Here is a 15,342-nt window from a genome sequence, read left to right as displayed (position 1 = left end):
ACATGTCTTGCACTTGTGCATCGAAAGAGAAGATTGTAGTCTACGTGAAAAGTGTGCGTGCGTGCGTGCGGTGGCAGGGCTGGCTATTAAGCGACAGAGATGGCGGTGAGCAGATGGTGTCGCAGTACCCGTCGAGTTTTGGCGTACACGCTGTTTAAGGCTTGGCGCGGCCCATGTAACGGGGTACAGGGAGCATTCACGGACAGTGTAGCGGCCAAGGAACCAGGCAAGGAGACGCTCAACACCAAGACCGTAACCACCGTGCTCGGTGGTACCGTACTTGCGCTGGTCGGTGAACCAGTAGTACGGCTCGTGGGGGATACCCTCGCGCTTGTAGCCGGCCATGAGCTCGTCAAAGTCGGAAATACGCATGGAACCACCGACAACCTCGCCGACACCGGGGACAAGAACGTCGACCGACTCGGTGAACTCCTCGTCGCCGGGGATAGCCTTCATGTAGAAGGATTTGAGGGACTTGGGGAAGTTGATGAGCATGATGGGGCGGTTGATCTGGTCGGTCATCTTGCGCTCGGCGGCCTCGGCAATGTCGTCACCGACAACGTGGTCGGTGCCGTCCTCCTTGGTGATGCCGTGCTCGTTGAGGTACTTGATGGCATCGCGGTAGTCGAGGCGCATGAAGGGGCGCGTGGGGGCGACAAACTCGGGGTTGAGCTGCTTGACAATCTCCGAGGCAATGGGGTCGGCCATGAGGGTCTCGACAACGTCGCAAATCAAGTTCTCGAGGTGGTCGAGGAGGTCCTTGAACTTGATGAACACGAGCTCGGCCTCGAGGTGGGTGTACTCGGAAAGGTGGCGACGGGTGAGCGACTTCTCGGCACGGAACGACTCCTGGATGCAGTAGACGTCGCCGAGCGAGGGGAGGACAGTCTCGAGGTAGAGCTGCGACGACTGGGTGAGGTAGGCGGGTGAACCGTAGTAGTCGAACGAGAAGAGAGTCGAGCCACCCTCAACCGAGGTCTGGACCATGCAAGGAGGAGTAACCTCGGTGGTGCGGTTCTGGTAGAACCACTCGCGGAACTGGCGGAGGAGGAGGGCACGGAAGCGCATGACCGCGGTGGCAGTCTCACCACGGAGCTCGAGGTGGCGGAGGTCGGCACGCATCGAAAAGTCCATGTCGGGGTGGATACGGCCCTCAAAGGCGTCCTCACCGGCGGGGGCACGGCCGATGATCTTCCACCAGTCGACAACAATCTCGAGGCCCTGGGGAGCCGACTGGCCCTCCTTGACCTTGGTAACCAGACCAGTAACCTCAATGGTGGACTCGACGGTCAGGTCAAGAGCGTCAAGGGTGCGAATGCAGTCGCCCGAGAGGACGAGCTGGGCAAGGGGGCCCGAACCGTCACGGAGGATGACGAAGAAGTTGGTCTTCTGCTGACGGAGACGGTGGACCCATCCCTGGAGACGGACACGCTCGCCAACCTGCTCAGGGAGCTGGTAGAGCTTGAGCTGGGAAACGTCAGTGCCGGTCACGGGATCCCATACAACAAGAGGCGACAGACACTCACCGACTTGGCCTCAGGCTTGCTGGCATCCTCGACGAGGACAACCTCAGCGGCCTCGGCGCGAAGCTTGGCCTGACGAGCCTCGTTCTCGGCGCGCTCGCGCTCGAGGCGCTCACCGTCAGCGGCGAGCTTGGCAGCCTTCTTGCGCTGAGCGTCGACACCCTTGGCGAGCTTCTTGCGGGCAGCGCCGGAGAGCTCGGCCCAGGTGGCGGGCTCGTCACCCTCCTGCTTGCGAGTAAGGACGTTGACAACGGAGAGGGGGTCCTTGTCGGTGGCAGCGGCGGTGGGGACGACCGAGAGGTAGGCAGCAACGGCAGTGGCAAAGGGAGCAGTCTCAGTGCCCTTGCCGGTGTCGTCGGAGCCGGTCTTCTCGTCGATGTAGAGAGTGGGGAGAGCTGAACGGTGAGCCATCAATCCGAATAGGCCGTGCCACCTGACACTTTGGGCGGAGCAGAGCAGAATACTTACCGACGGCGAGCTTCTCCTGGGTGGCGGCCGCGAGGGCGGCGTCGGCGGACATGGTGGATGTGGTGTGAGTGATGGGGAGGAGCAGAGGAGCTCGACTGTCCACTCTAGATAAGGTGTGAAGTGATCACTGCTTGACTTTTCGAGTCGTTGGAACAATGCTACACCCGCGCGAGGCCTCGCCCACAGCCCACACACCACACGGACCATGCCCGAAATCAATTTCTGACACGTCAATGTCGCAGCCACTTTTTGATAAGGAAAGTATTTATTACGTAATCAATTGTATGGCTTGCGGGGCCTCAACATTTGTTTTGCTCGTATTGACCAAAGGTGATGACGCGCGCCCGCCCGGCCGCCGAATTTGTAACACGGTCGTCGTGTCCTCCTTTAGCCGGTCTCGACGAGGGACACAGATCTATTGCAACAACTTGTCTGTGTCTCTCCAACTCTCTCCACCATGGCCCCAGGCTACTCTACAGCTAGCCTTGCGGTCGCGACAGGCCCTACAGTCGTTTCCACATTCTTATCCCACTTTGCAACATGGCCCCAACGACACAAGCGGTCACGCCACGCCCAGAGTTCGAACGAGTCGCCGGTGTCCCTCGACACATTGCCCGGGAACCAGCTACGGTACGAGGAAGGCCTGCGCGTTCTACGCCGCTTCCTAGAATTCGCCAGTACCCACCCCGTTGAAGAGGTGCAGGGGTACACAGCGCAACCGTTGCCCATTCCGCGTGAGTTCGCGAGCTGTCATGTGTGATCGTTGCCTGGTTCTGACAACGTCGGCTTAGTTTGGATCAGGCGGGATATCGTTACAATCCCGAGGGTGTCATTGAAAAGGCCGCCGAGATTCTTGTGGAGCACCTGAAGAGCTACGGCAAGGAGTTTGGCGGCATCAAGCTCGTCGGAGGTGAGAAGTGGTGGCGCGTGCGAGGACGTGAGCTCGAGGCTGAGTGGATCGAGGTAAGGCACACGGCGCTTTAGTTCTGGTGACTAACGTGTCTCAGATGGCCAAAGACTTCAAGACTCGCCAAACGCGCTCGATTACAGACAGCTCCGACAAGGTTCGCTCATGGCGACACCTTCCATCGTTGCGGCGAGCTCCTCGGGGTATTCGTGATGGAGCTGGCGGCGAGGTGCAGGAAGATCGGGTTATTCTCTACGTCCATGGTATGTTTACCGATCGGTGTGACGCAGCTGCCCACACACAATGCTCATTTTGGCAGGCGGGGCGTTCTTCTTTTCATCTCTCGATTTACATCGATACCAGATCCAACGACACGCACGCAAGGCAGGCGCCCGGGCGTTTGTCCCCAACTACCGTCTGTCACCACAGTACCCGTTCCCTTGCGGACTGTTGGACTGTCTTGCGGCCTATCTCTACCTTATCGACCCTCCTACAGGCGTCGACGCGATCCTACCCTCCAACATCATTCTTATGGGTGACTCGGCTGGCGGAGGCATGTCGCTTTCGCTGCTGGTTCTGATCCGCGAAATGGGTCTCCCCATGCCTGCGGCCGCGAGTCTCATGTCCCCTTGGGTCGACCTCACGCACTCCATGCCGAGCATCATGAAGTGGGATGGCGGCGACTATATCCCCAGCGTCGGATTCCACTACAGGCCTAGCCCTGCGTGGCCCCCACCACCTGGCGACTCGATCACGGTGGAGATAGACGGCAAGCAGAAGGTTCTGGATGAGCAGATCCAGCTGTATTGTCCCAACACGCTCCTCACACACCCGCTCGTCTCGACCATCAACAACGGTTCGCTTGGCGGCCTGTGTCCACTGTACATTACGGGCGGAAGTGCCGAGCTACTCCGCGACGAGGTCACATACATTGCCCACAAAGCTGCCAACCCTCAACAGTACCCACCGTCGCCCGTCACGTTGGAAGAGTACCCCGAACAAGCCGCTTTGGTGGACAAGTACCCCCCCACACGGGTCCATCTCCAGATCTTTGAGGGTGCGTGCCACGTCGCAACCACTCTCGCATGGACACGCAGCGCCAAGCACATCTTCCGAGGAACAGCCAACTTCAACATCTGGGCATTCAAGGCAGCTGCCAAGGGTGCAGAGATGAAAGCAGCAGCGGAGGCCAGACCAACGAAGCGTAGGGGGACGGCGCCAGACACCCTCCGCGTTAAGCCGCTCAAGGGGTGCAAATCGGCTCCAGGCAGTGCGCCAATGTCACCACTTTCACCCACGGCCGCTACCGGTGCAGCTAGCGCGCCAATGTCACCGATGCTCCTGCCCCTGGGAGACAGTGCAATGTCTAGCCGCAACCCCTCTGTCCCCGACTTGACGGAGCCGGCCATCAACTCGACCGCCGCGTCCATGGTCAACGAGTCGCCCGCGACAGGCTCGGACGCCGACTACACGTCAGAATCGTCAGAGTCGTCGGAGGCCGAGTTCAGTCACGCCCCTCTGGACATCATCAAGGTACGTGGTGTCGAGCCCCAGTTTCGCGGCCGTACCATTGTTGCCGAACGCGTTTCCACCCACGGCAGGATATCCGCCTTTGAGCCCGACTCGCAAGTCCCTTCCCTCGACCCGTCGTTGCGTAACAAGATCGGCCGTGTGGGCGGCAACGGTCCGATCGGGACATGGCTTGTAAGGCGCCACGAGTGGGATACCAAGTACCACGCTCCCCTGCAACACTGGCGCGACAGTCACATCGAGGACCGGGCGTACGCTGAGCGCGTGGGTTTCCTCACCCGCGACCTGCAGGGCGAGAAGCCTCCTCTCTCAGCCATGGTGGGCATCGCGGACCGCGAGATGGCCCGAACCGTCGCAATGACAGTGGACGAACCGGTGGCCAAGACCAGCACCGTGCTCGTGTTCTGGACCAAGCTGAACGAGGCGGCGGATGCTGATGCTGTCGACCGCGAGAAGGACCACCACCACCACCACCACAAGGACAAGACGCCCGGCCACGGCCACGGTCACCGAAGGAGGTCGAGCGCGTCCAAGCAGGACAAGGATAAGCCATCCAAGTCGTGGGGTGACCTGCGTAGATCTAGCGTGAAAGATGGCGATGACAAGGACGGCAAGGCCGCCACCACCAGGGAAGGAAGGCGGATGAGCTGGGATTTCCGTCGTCTCTCCCTTCGCGGACACAAGAGGAGCACCAGTGATGCGGTCACGTCTGGCTTGTCGGACAAGGATGGACAGAGCAGCCCCCAAGAGCCACTGTCACCGACCAAGGCGGCCACGCCAAACAAGGCCCCCGACCTCGCCCCGATAACCACTTCCAAGCCGTCGGCTCTCCGGGCATCTGGTAGTACGACACCGGTTCCGACGTCACCGCTGCCCACGTCGCCGCTGGCCACTTCCCCGGTTATCAATGTGTCTGACGCTACAATCCCCACACCGCTCGCGCTCGCGGTCCCCACTCCACCCGACACCCAGCCAGCCGCTGAAGAGGTCGTCGGACAATAGAATACGCCCCGGACATTATAGATGTACACGCCTTTCCTTATGCACCGGCCAAGGGCCGCCCCTATGTTCACTTCCTCGCCCACACCCTTAGACGTCTGCCAAGGGCACGGCGTGTGCCTCGTATTCCAACCACTAACCAAGCAACGAACCGCCAAAGCCAACTGTGCAACTCTACTGCGCGTCTATCTCAAGAATTCGAAATAGCTAGCGTGGATGGATGGTTCTCTATGGTCGACCTCTAACCGATGTTACGGGGATACAGTACAGATGGGTACGCTGTAGATATGCGTTGCGCGCAGCAAACTTGATATCGCCCCTCCCCCCCCCCGGGACACTTGTCCTCGTCCCTCTTCCCTCTATCATCGTGGTCGGATCTGCAAATGATGGCGGATGGCTTAAATGCTGAGTGCAGTCAGTTTCTGTGTCTTTACCCCCAAGGGTCGAGGGTGGCCTGTAGTATCGACCGTTGACTCAGGACTCACCTCATGAGCGAAATGATGCGGAACTCCTTCTTGCCTCCCGGGTCAGCAGTCTGGTCACGGAGCACACAGTGCAGCGTGTGCTCTCCCGGTGCAACTCTGTCCCAGGTGGTGGTACGGCCGATATTGTACGGCTCGTTCCAGTATCCCTCAATGTACTTTGTTGTCGAGTCTTCCGTATCGTCGATCCAGCACCGAATGTTGCCGAGGCCAAACTCGCGGGAACGGAGATACTGGAGGATGACGTTGCCTTGAGTGGTGGTGAAGGGGAACGAAATCTTGGAACCGGGCTCGTCGGCGATCCAGTACTTCTTCTCGGGAGACGACGACCATTCGCGCCACCCATGGTTGTCCTTGGGCAACAGCGGGAACGTGTCCGAGTTTGTCGTGCGGCAGAAGGGCTTGAGGATGGGCTCGACTTTACCGGGTGTAAACTTGCCAAAGACACGCTGCGGGGGCACCTCGCCAATCGTGTACTTTGTCTTGGCGTCGGCCTTCTCCAGCGCGTCCATCTCGCACAGCTGCGACTCGATGTACGCCATCATGACGTCGCCCGAGAACGCATGCAGCGTGGGGCCAAAGTGGCGCAGGTCGATACCGCTGGGGAAGGCTTTGTCGTTGGTGAACCACTTGGGCAGGATCGTGTGGTCGTCCCAAACGGACTGAAGCAGGGCCACACGCGAGTCGACGACGGGAACATCATAGAACTGCGCCACGCCGTAGTTCTGAATTGGCGTTAGCTTGGATTGCTGGTGTGACGAATGCGGCGCAAACCTACCAGGTCACCTGCCATCGCAATGTTGTCGAACATGAGCGCAAACGTGCTGGATTAGTTAGCCAGGGAAGGTTGGGAACGTAGCAGTCAGACTCACTTGTAAATAAGCACAGCAGGCTCATTCTCGCGCTGGAGAAGCGAGCGGATCAGGAGCTCAAACGCCTCAACACTGGGCTTGGCACTGGATGTTAGATTAGCGTGACTAAACATGATCTCACGGAGGGCTGTTGATTCCTGCGACCTGGTCAGCGACATGTCACACAAACTCAAACATGGACAAGACGTACCAACTTCGACCACGATCAGGTCGGCGTCTTCCGGGATGTGGAGGTGTGCACACATACAAAAGTACTCGGCGCCTGCAGAGATGTGGTGTTAGCCATGCGCTTAGACTGTTTCGCCTGCACGCTATGTGTAAAAGCAATGTCGGCTGCAAATACAATAGCCGCCATTCCCGTCTCCACCTTCCGACTACCGAGGGTGTGCTCTACCACATTGCGCTCACCTTGTGCTGGCTGACCGCCGTTGATAAATTCGCTCTTTGTGGGCTTGAAGGTGTCCTGGAGGTGCTTGTACAGGATGGCGTGCATGTTGCCTGGGCCGTACTTGTGGTCGTCCTCCTTGAGGCCGTGACCGCTGGAGACCGAGCCGCCAACAACGGCCATCTTAAAGTCCTTGCCGTTACGCATCTTGTCGAGCACGCGGCGCAGGCGTTTGTTGCTGCCTATGCGGTGTCAGCTGTTTGGAACGGTCACGGTAGGGCGCGATCATCGCGCAGGTGCGTACCAGGATAGGTGACGGAACGACGGACCTCCTCCTCTCTGTGTAGGCGTGGTCAGTTCGCGCTCACAGTCTTACAACCACGACCCGACTCACCCGTACTGCTCGCACAACTTCTTGCCGACGGGGCCCTCGCACATGCCGCACTTGTCCTGCTTGACGTTGACATACTCCTTGACAATCTTCTCGACCTCGACGATCACCTTTTCGGGTGCAGGTTTTATGGGCTTGGGGCAGAGTTCCGATGCGAGACCCTTGTCCGACTTGAGCAAAGCACGGAACTGGTCATGGTCATGGATGGACGACGACTCGACAACATGCGTCTGGTCTGCAAAGGACGCGTCCTTGTGCTTGCCGGCATAGACGCTGAGGACAAAGACGATTAGGGCGATGTTGGCCACAAGAGACAGCCGGAACCATGTCCTGCGCCTCTCGGCAGTGTTCATCATCGCCAGGCGGAACCGCGGAGCAGATAACGAGGAGGAGGAAAGAGCGCGCGGAGGGATCTGCTTGCTGTCCGGCGAAGTCGGGACGTGATCTTTGGGCGCGCGGCGTAAAAGGCCTGATGTCCATCAGCTTCACAGACCAGCGATACCACTCAGTTGGAAATGGCAAGTCTGGTACTCACAATCACACAACGGGCTATCTGGACATACGGCCGGGGCCGCGTGTGGGGTCAAGTAATCGTACAAGAAGAGGAATCGAAAGTTGCAGCAGAGAGGGCCAAAGATACTACGTGACGGGCGTGAAGCGCGTGAAACATCCCGCGTGGCCGTGGTCCTGATCTTACAGGGTAACTGTTAGGGTTGACGGGACGTTGGGTCTGCACCCGAGAGCTGCATGCCTGAGTGCTTCGCTCGGCCTGGCGTTGACCTGCCTCAACTCTCTGCTGTACGATCTGCGCGCGAACGCCCAAGTGCACGGTGCTACACGGCGTTTGCCCGTCCAAACAAAGCGGCAGTCAAAAAAGTAGACGGCAGTTTGTTGCACGCTCCAGGGATCATTGCGGGATCGGCAACCAGTCATGGCAAAAGGGTACACGTAAACCCTTCAACGCCCGTCGGCTCAACCACAACGGCCTCTCTCCACATTGGTGAGTAACATTGACACTCCAGCTTGTGACTCTTTATCCAGCTTGTCCATGGATGACAACTGACACGTCGTTGACAACCAAAGGCTCCGCAGGGGGGACGCGTTCAAAATGGGGCCTGACGAGACGCGTGTTGGCGCATGACACGCGTGGACCGTTTATCAGACTGTCTCCAGGTCCCAAACGTCGAATTTACAAACGAGCGGCGGCGACAAGGCGGCACGCCTGCTCTTAACGTAATGCGTCGCCTCGTATTCACCAGAGTCTCAATTGACTCTTGCAAATGCCACCGTTGAATGTCAAAACCCAACTCAAAATGCTGAAAAGCCGTGGCGTTATTGTCATTGTCTTGAGCACCGCTGATTGTTCACCAAGCTGGGACATTTGTGGCACAGTCCATATAGACAACCTGTCCAAGACCAAGGCAAAGGTCGGGTTGCAGGTTGGTGCATTGTGTGCTTGGTTACACACTTTAGAGCTCCACCTTGCGGTTCTTGATGCCGAGGAGCTCGACGTCAAAGGTGAGGGTGGCCTCGGCGGGGATGACCGGCGGGTGGCCGCGCTTGCCTGTCCAGAGTCAGCTACCCAGTCTCAGTGTCTGCTTGCCACTAGTCTGCAGCAAATCTACAAGTGTCACGAGATCACGACACCGTACACCTTGCAGTAGTTTGCAATGGAATTGAACCTTCCGACGCGGAATGTGTGGACTGCATCCGACACCTTTCCAATGCGCCAATGCCCACCACCAATAATGTATCGGCTCCTCTTTGAAACTCACCGTAGCCCATGTCAGCGGGGATGGTCAAGACACGCTTCTCGCCGATGCACATGTCAAGGAGGCCCTGGTCCCAGCCCTTGATCACCTGGCCGGCACCGACTGCGAGTTGTCAGTCACAAGGCAAACGAGGACACATCGTCGAGGTCTATCGATCGTGGGGACATGACACAGTGGGCAAACGGGGTCGACCGATGACCATGACACCATCACACAATGGCATGGGCAGATGTTGAGGTAGACCCGAGAGGGCGTGGGTGTATTACTCACGAGTGAACTCGAAGGGACGGTTGCGGTCACGCGACGAGTCAAACTTGGATCCGTCATCAAGAGTGCCAGTGTAGCTGCGTTTGTTAGCACTGTCCCGGAGAAACCAAGTGGAACAACGTCGTGGGGGGCGAGAGAGACCACGATGGAAACAGGGAACGAGGATCTCATTATTGCTTTCGGGGCAATCGACATGCCCAAGTCACAAGGCACAGGTTATCGGAATCCATGGGCCATTTCGGTCCACTGTCCAGGTAACTGGAATTGCAGATCGCTCGGCCGTGACGATGTGGGCCAGCGGGCGATCCCCATGTGGCGCAGCAGATCGCCGGTTACTGACGGTGGAACACAGCCTTCAGCGGCGACGACCGCCATAACATCGAGCTGCCCACGACCTCGCCCACGACCTCGCCAACAGACCAGAAGAGGGTACTGGCCCACTCGGCGGTCGTCGTATCCGAGCCCCGAAACGCGGATTCCGTCCAGCGGTGCTTGTTCACAGTGCTACTCCTTCACCCATACTGTCCACAAGGCAGCTGAATTGAAGGTTTAGGCGAATGGAAGGCGGCCATCGCTAGCGGGATCGGCGGTCGATCTCGCTCCGCGACAACGGCAAGTCCAGCAAGACGTAGCTTGATTTACTACGGTATACGGCGTCTGCGAATTCATAGGGACTTTGGGGGACGGTAGGAAGGTCACAGGATCACAGGCAAGGTGATGGGTAAAGGGAGGAGGCAGGACGCAGGCAGAAGGCAGGAGACAGGACCGAGGAACGAGGACGGGTTCTGTGAAGACGCGACTCACTGCATGCTCATCTTGTCGCCCTTGCGCGACTTGAGGCCGCACGAGTCGGGCTTGTAGGTGACATCGATCTTGAGGTCGTTGGCGGCCACAAGCACCGCGAGGGCGAGGGCGAGGAGGGTGAAGATGGGACGGAGCATGGTGCTTGAGAAACGAAGAGAAAGAGCAAAGACACAAGCAACCAGCAATGAACACCAGGGAACACACGCGCGTCATCGGCTCGCGTGGCAGAGGCCGTGGCAGAACGCGGGGCGTGGCACAGCTCGCTGGAAATGCTTCCGCTCCACCACCCTCACTGACTGCCGCCGGCGGGTTGACGAAAGGCGTGGCCAGGATATCGTCTCGTCTGCGCTCTGGCCGATATATGACTGCAAACACCACAAAGCATCCCCTTTTTTTTCGCAAACGTGTTGGGAATAAAATCGTATAAAGCGCGGCGGTGGGGCTGGCACCGGACAAAATGTGGCATACTTGCGCCGATCCGTGCGTGTGATGAGTGAACAGCCGAGGCAACCTTTTACCTTTGGTTTTTCTTGCGGTTCAGCTTTCATCCCCCACCCGAGTTACAAGCCGTGGCCTGGAACCGAGTACCAACCCACACCCCGCCTTTTCGTGATCCATGCTTTATTGCCAGTATGGTTGGCAGAGGCCACGTGGATTTGTTTAACACTAGCTTCGGAGCTCACCCCAAGAGGGCCAGATCTCCTTGGGCGATCTGTGCCGAGCGTCGAGCGGCCAAGACCTTGACAAGGGTCCTCCCCTTGACCGGGGATCTCTTGGGAGTCTGTCCGAGTGAGGCTAACGCTGTCCGCCTGAGACGCGGCGCATAGTGCTCCTTCCTCTTCCCCGCCCCGTTCACATCTGCCGTCACTCGTTCTGACAGCGGGCCACTGGTCTTGAGACGTTTGCGGGAACTTGTCCGCCGCTTTCCAGCAGCTTGTTTGTCTTTCCATATTTTCCGGTGCTTAAACCTGCAAGACGCTCCTGAGAGCTCCTGTCATTGCCGATCCGGGGCATGTGATCTGGCTGATGTAAAGAGTACCAAAGAACAGTGCCGACAGCCACACACGGTCTTCATATTCCTTCTGTGTCTGTGGGCCCTGTGGGCTGTCCCAATTTGTTATCCCCCCCGATTTCAGCAGGGCTTGGCGGACAGGACCGTTTTCCGCAATGGGAACGTGCACCCCCCATGCCACATGTGTACACATGTCTTGTAAAATGGACATTCATGTGAGCGGTTGCCTTGGCCCACGGCGCCTGCGAGCGACATGCCTGGAGGATCTCTCTGCTGCGCAAAAGCCGGGAAGGATGGGGGTGCGCGGCCGAGAGGGCGTTGGAGTCGAGTCCCCGTCGCGCGGAAAGTGAGTCAGGTGGACGGACCCGTTTGTCATGGTGTGTCTTTTGGTGTCGTTTTAGCGCCGCCGACAATTGTTGCACCACCTGCATGTATGTCCAGAGGACCACGAGGAGGACATTGGTAGGGACGAAGAGGACAAGGGAGAGGGTCTCGCCAGATGCGGGCAAAAGGGGAGGAGGAGCGGAGGGGTTGGGGTAAAGGGTGTGTGTGGTGGGAAGTTGTGCCACACTGTCGGCCTGGCAGGCAGGGCGGCGGCGGCGGCGGGGTGTGTGATCTCTCTCTGTTGCGAGCTAGCGTCATCGCTTGCGTCCAGTCGCAGTGGTCGTGTCCCCGGACGACCCAAGCCGCCTTGACAGCGTAACACTGCCTGGACCCCCGCCAGAGCGTGATCGCATGCATGCATGGGAGAGACACACATACACGTCGCACGTCCTCTCAAGTGTACCGGGTACGTTGCATCCATGCATGCCGAGGTGGTGTCGCCAGGTGGTGTCCCAGGATGCGGCTGCAGATGCCCCCCCGCGCGCGCGCGTGTGCGCTGTTACCTGCTGCCCTTGCTCTCTCTCCCCTTGCTCGCTGCCGTCCTGTTGTCGTGTCGCTACACAGCGGCCGGGGGTCTCTCTGTACCTCTGTCTTCCCTCTCCGTTAACCGTGCATCCTTCTTTTCATCATCCTTTCATCCGTTTCTTTCCCCACCACACTCCTTGCCATAGCACATTCCCTCTACACCACTCTCCCAAACATGCTGGGCCGCCCCTTCGGCGACGAGCCGTTAAAGAAAATCCCCATTCGGAGGCCCCGCAAAGCGTGAGTTGTTGCCGCTCGGACGCACACACCCACACAACACGTCCACACGCCCAACATGCTCCCACACGGCTCTTGCATCGCTCGCCGCCAACACCCGCTAACGCGCATATAGCTGTACAACCTGCCGCGGCCTCAAGGTGAGTGATCGCCTCGGCTCTGTGAGCCGTTGTACAACCGTTGACAATGGCAGACGCGCTGTCTCCCGGACAGCGAGCATTCCGACCCCCAGGCGCGGTGCAGCCGTTGCGCCCGTCTTGGCCTCACTTGTGTATACTCTCGTGCTCGTCGTAGGTAAGTCCTCTCTCTCTCTGTCTTTCTTCCCATCAGACCAAGGGCTTATCCATCTTCTTCTCCAGACCCCAGAGCGCATCCCCTTCCAGCCCCAAGACTGCGTTCCGAAGCCACCCCACCGGCCACCTTAACGGCGGCGTCCACATCAACAACAACCCTGCCTCTATGCGCTGGGACATGCGCAACAACGCCCAAGCCGGTCCATCCAGTAGCATTCGTCTCGTCCAACCCATGAACGGCATCATAAATCAGTGGACCGCCGTGCAAGCCGACAGTCACCATGGTACTGCCTTCCGTTCGTCTCCCACTGGGCCCTATGCGCCAAGCACCACTGGCAGCCTGGACACAATTACCTCGCCCACTCTCAACAGTAACATGATGGCTTCCTCACAGCCGGGGAAAAGGGCCGGCGGTGCCGTCTTCACCGACTTTCTTGAGCCCCATCTCGATGCTGACGTCTCGCGCTCGCCAAGTCCACACCTGGCCCCCACCCGCAACTCAATCTACACTGACCCTGTGGACTCTGGACAACTGTCAGAGCCCGAGGCCCGTTATCTCTTTGACCAGTGAGTTTGCTCCGCACTTCCACGTTGACAATAGATTTTTCATGCGGGTGAACGCGAGCTCTGGACTGTTTGACACGGTGTATCACACGTACGACCGTGTCCGCACCTCTCCCATTCTCTTCACTGCCATTCTCGCCGCCTCGAGCCGCTTTTTCCGCCTCGACCTTGTGGAGAGTATGCACACGCTGGCTGACACCCTTATCATGGGTGCTGTTTTGGCCGGTGAGCACGACCTGCAGCTGGCCCAGGCGATTCTCGTCCTCGTCTACTGGAAGCGCAATCCAGATGACCGAACCGCCTACGTCAAAATCGGCCTCGCCTGTCGTATCCTCGTTCAACTTCGCATCTCGCTGCCGACCGGACACCTTCAACCTGCCATGTCCGAGGAGCAGGAACGCTGTCAGGTCGATGCGGAGCGCACCATGTTCAGTAAGTCTAGAGGGTTGCGTGGTTGCGGCGACACAGAAACATAAATGCTGACCAACCCAGACGCGTTTTGTAGGTCGGATTGAACGTGGTCTGGAGCCGGCGCTTACTTGCAGCCATGGATATGTGGTACTCGCTCATCCTTCAATTACCTCCTAACACCTCCTGCTCGCTTCCGAACATGAACGCCATTTTAGCGTGGGCCGACAACCACCGTCACCTCGATGTGCCAGGTGATTATTTCAAGGCCTTTGTCTCTGGGTGAGCACACCGAAACCGTCCCCCGGTTCCTAGGAATTGGAAATTGTCTGACCATTGGCAGTCTCTGGGACATTCAGAAGGATGTGACCGACCAGCCTTTTGTGTTCGACGCTCGCATAAACGACTTTAACTCTTGGCCGCACGAACAACAGGAAAAGCGCCTCGCCGATCACATGAACGCTTGGATGAACAACCCCAGCCTTCGCGGCTCCTTCCGCCACCAAGCTCAGCTCATCAGCCAGGTCGTTGCTCTCAAGGTCCGCGTCACCTTGGTGCTCCAAGGTGCCGACAGAACAATCCCCGTTTCCACACTGGTGTCCCAGGCTGAAGACATTGGCGCACTGATCACGGGTCTCGCAGCCGCTGGCGAGTTCTTGTATTGGTACGACCTGATTTACTGGATGATCCCAATGCCTGGTATTATGCTCCACAAAGTAGGTGTTTCTTTGATGGCATCGCTGACCTGTCAGGTTCGCGGCCACCTCAGCGTCGAGGACCATGCCCGTGTCCTTGCCTTCTGCTCCGACCAGCGTGACAACTTTGAGCGCCTTGGCAACGCCCAGCCTGACACCACATTCATGTACATTGGACGCTTCTACGGCCGCCTCTGCAAGGCGTTCAGTCGACTCCAGAAGGGTGGCGATGACCCTCAAGTTGTGGCAGTAAGTATTTGGCTCTTGATACGGAAGAGAAGACGCCAGAGCTGATTATCAAGGCCATCAACCACCTCATGAACGGTGTCCCGCACTGGTCCCCTCTCGTCAACGTCATGGGCGACCAGGGCGACCTTTCTAATACCGAATGGGCCTGGTTATCAATGAACCATCCCCAACCGAATACCTGGGACCAGCAGTAGACGTATCCCGAATTTCAGCCCTGTTCAATCCTGTTTCCTTTTCTTTTTTTTTGTGTTTGTTTTTTTTAATTGGCCTGTTGGAAGAAAACTTGACCCCAATACCCGACCCAAAAAGAAACCCTCCCCTCCCCTTCTATGGATGTGCATAAACGCACATGGACGCTTCTCCCCGGCCCAGCCCGCCTGGCCCCACCCGGGACGGTCTGGCGAGACGGCAGAGCAATCAACCGCGACAATAGACTCGAGTAACAAAGCTGTAGCTCGTAGTAGCACAAACATCCTCTGATGTATCCTGTTTTCCGAAATGTTTCTTCCCATCCACAAAGCAGACACGTACATCCACCAAGGCCTGTCGCTCCCGGCGGAGCACCCTGCGTCAAA

General features: G+C 58.3%; 5 protein-coding genes across 5 annotated transcripts; 2 read left to right on the top strand and 3 right to left on the bottom strand.

Moving 5' to 3' along the window:
* Window positions 1–86: 86 nt before the first annotated feature.
* EHS24_000371 (uncharacterized protein) lies at window positions 87–2,043 on the bottom strand (the record flags this gene model as incomplete). Its single annotated transcript, XM_028616204.1, has 4 exons — window positions 87–150; window positions 188–1,467; window positions 1,527–1,918; window positions 1,992–2,043. 4 exons carry the CDS (start codon window positions 2,041–2,043, stop codon window positions 87–89), a joined length of 1,788 nt encoding a protein of 595 aa, XP_028480061.1.
* A 405-nt stretch (window positions 2,044–2,448) lies between these two features.
* EHS24_000370 (uncharacterized protein) lies at window positions 2,449–5,430 on the top strand (the record flags this gene model as incomplete). The annotated part of the gene is made up of 4 exons (XM_028616203.1): window positions 2,449–2,729; window positions 2,783–2,954; window positions 2,999–3,161; window positions 3,218–5,430. 4 exons carry the CDS (start codon window positions 2,449–2,451, stop codon window positions 5,428–5,430), a joined length of 2,829 nt encoding a protein of 942 aa, XP_028480060.1.
* Window positions 5,431–5,825: 395 nt separating this feature from the next.
* On the bottom strand, window positions 5,826–7,910 carry CAS3 (CAP64-like protein; the record flags this gene model as incomplete). The annotated part of the gene is made up of 9 exons (XM_028616202.1): window positions 5,826–5,832; window positions 5,913–6,634; window positions 6,688–6,733; window positions 6,782–6,865; window positions 6,903–6,918; window positions 6,972–7,043; window positions 7,190–7,408; window positions 7,471–7,505; window positions 7,561–7,910. The coding sequence occupies 9 exons, from the start codon at window positions 7,908–7,910 to the stop codon at window positions 5,826–5,828; spliced, it is 1,551 nt and encodes a 516-aa protein (XP_028480059.1).
* A 1,116-nt stretch (window positions 7,911–9,026) lies between these two features.
* On the bottom strand, window positions 9,027–10,537 carry FPR2 (Peptidyl-prolyl cis-trans isomerase fpr2; the record flags this gene model as incomplete). Its single annotated transcript, XM_028616201.1, has 4 exons — window positions 9,027–9,121; window positions 9,333–9,431; window positions 9,600–9,673; window positions 10,401–10,537. The coding sequence occupies 4 exons, from the start codon at window positions 10,535–10,537 to the stop codon at window positions 9,027–9,029; spliced, it is 405 nt and encodes a 134-aa protein (XP_028480058.1).
* A 1,959-nt stretch (window positions 10,538–12,496) lies between these two features.
* Window positions 12,497–14,961, top strand: EHS24_000367 (uncharacterized protein; the record flags this gene model as incomplete). The annotated part of the gene is made up of 9 exons (XM_028616200.1): window positions 12,497–12,561; window positions 12,674–12,698; window positions 12,752–12,852; window positions 12,918–13,418; window positions 13,453–13,847; window positions 13,908–13,916; window positions 13,961–14,105; window positions 14,167–14,767; window positions 14,821–14,961. 9 exons carry the CDS (start codon window positions 12,497–12,499, stop codon window positions 14,959–14,961), a joined length of 1,983 nt encoding a protein of 660 aa, XP_028480057.1.
* Between the last annotated feature and the right edge of the window lie 381 nt (window positions 14,962–15,342).

The sequence above is a fragment of the Apiotrichum porosum genome, assembly GCF_003942205.1.
Source record: "Apiotrichum porosum strain DSM 27194 chromosome Unknown scaffold_1, whole genome shotgun sequence".
Lineage (NCBI taxonomy): Eukaryota > Fungi > Basidiomycota > Tremellomycetes > Trichosporonales > Trichosporonaceae > Apiotrichum > Apiotrichum porosum.
The sequence above is the reverse complement of the archived record's forward strand: the minus strand, read 5'-3'. Positions and strand labels throughout refer to the sequence as shown.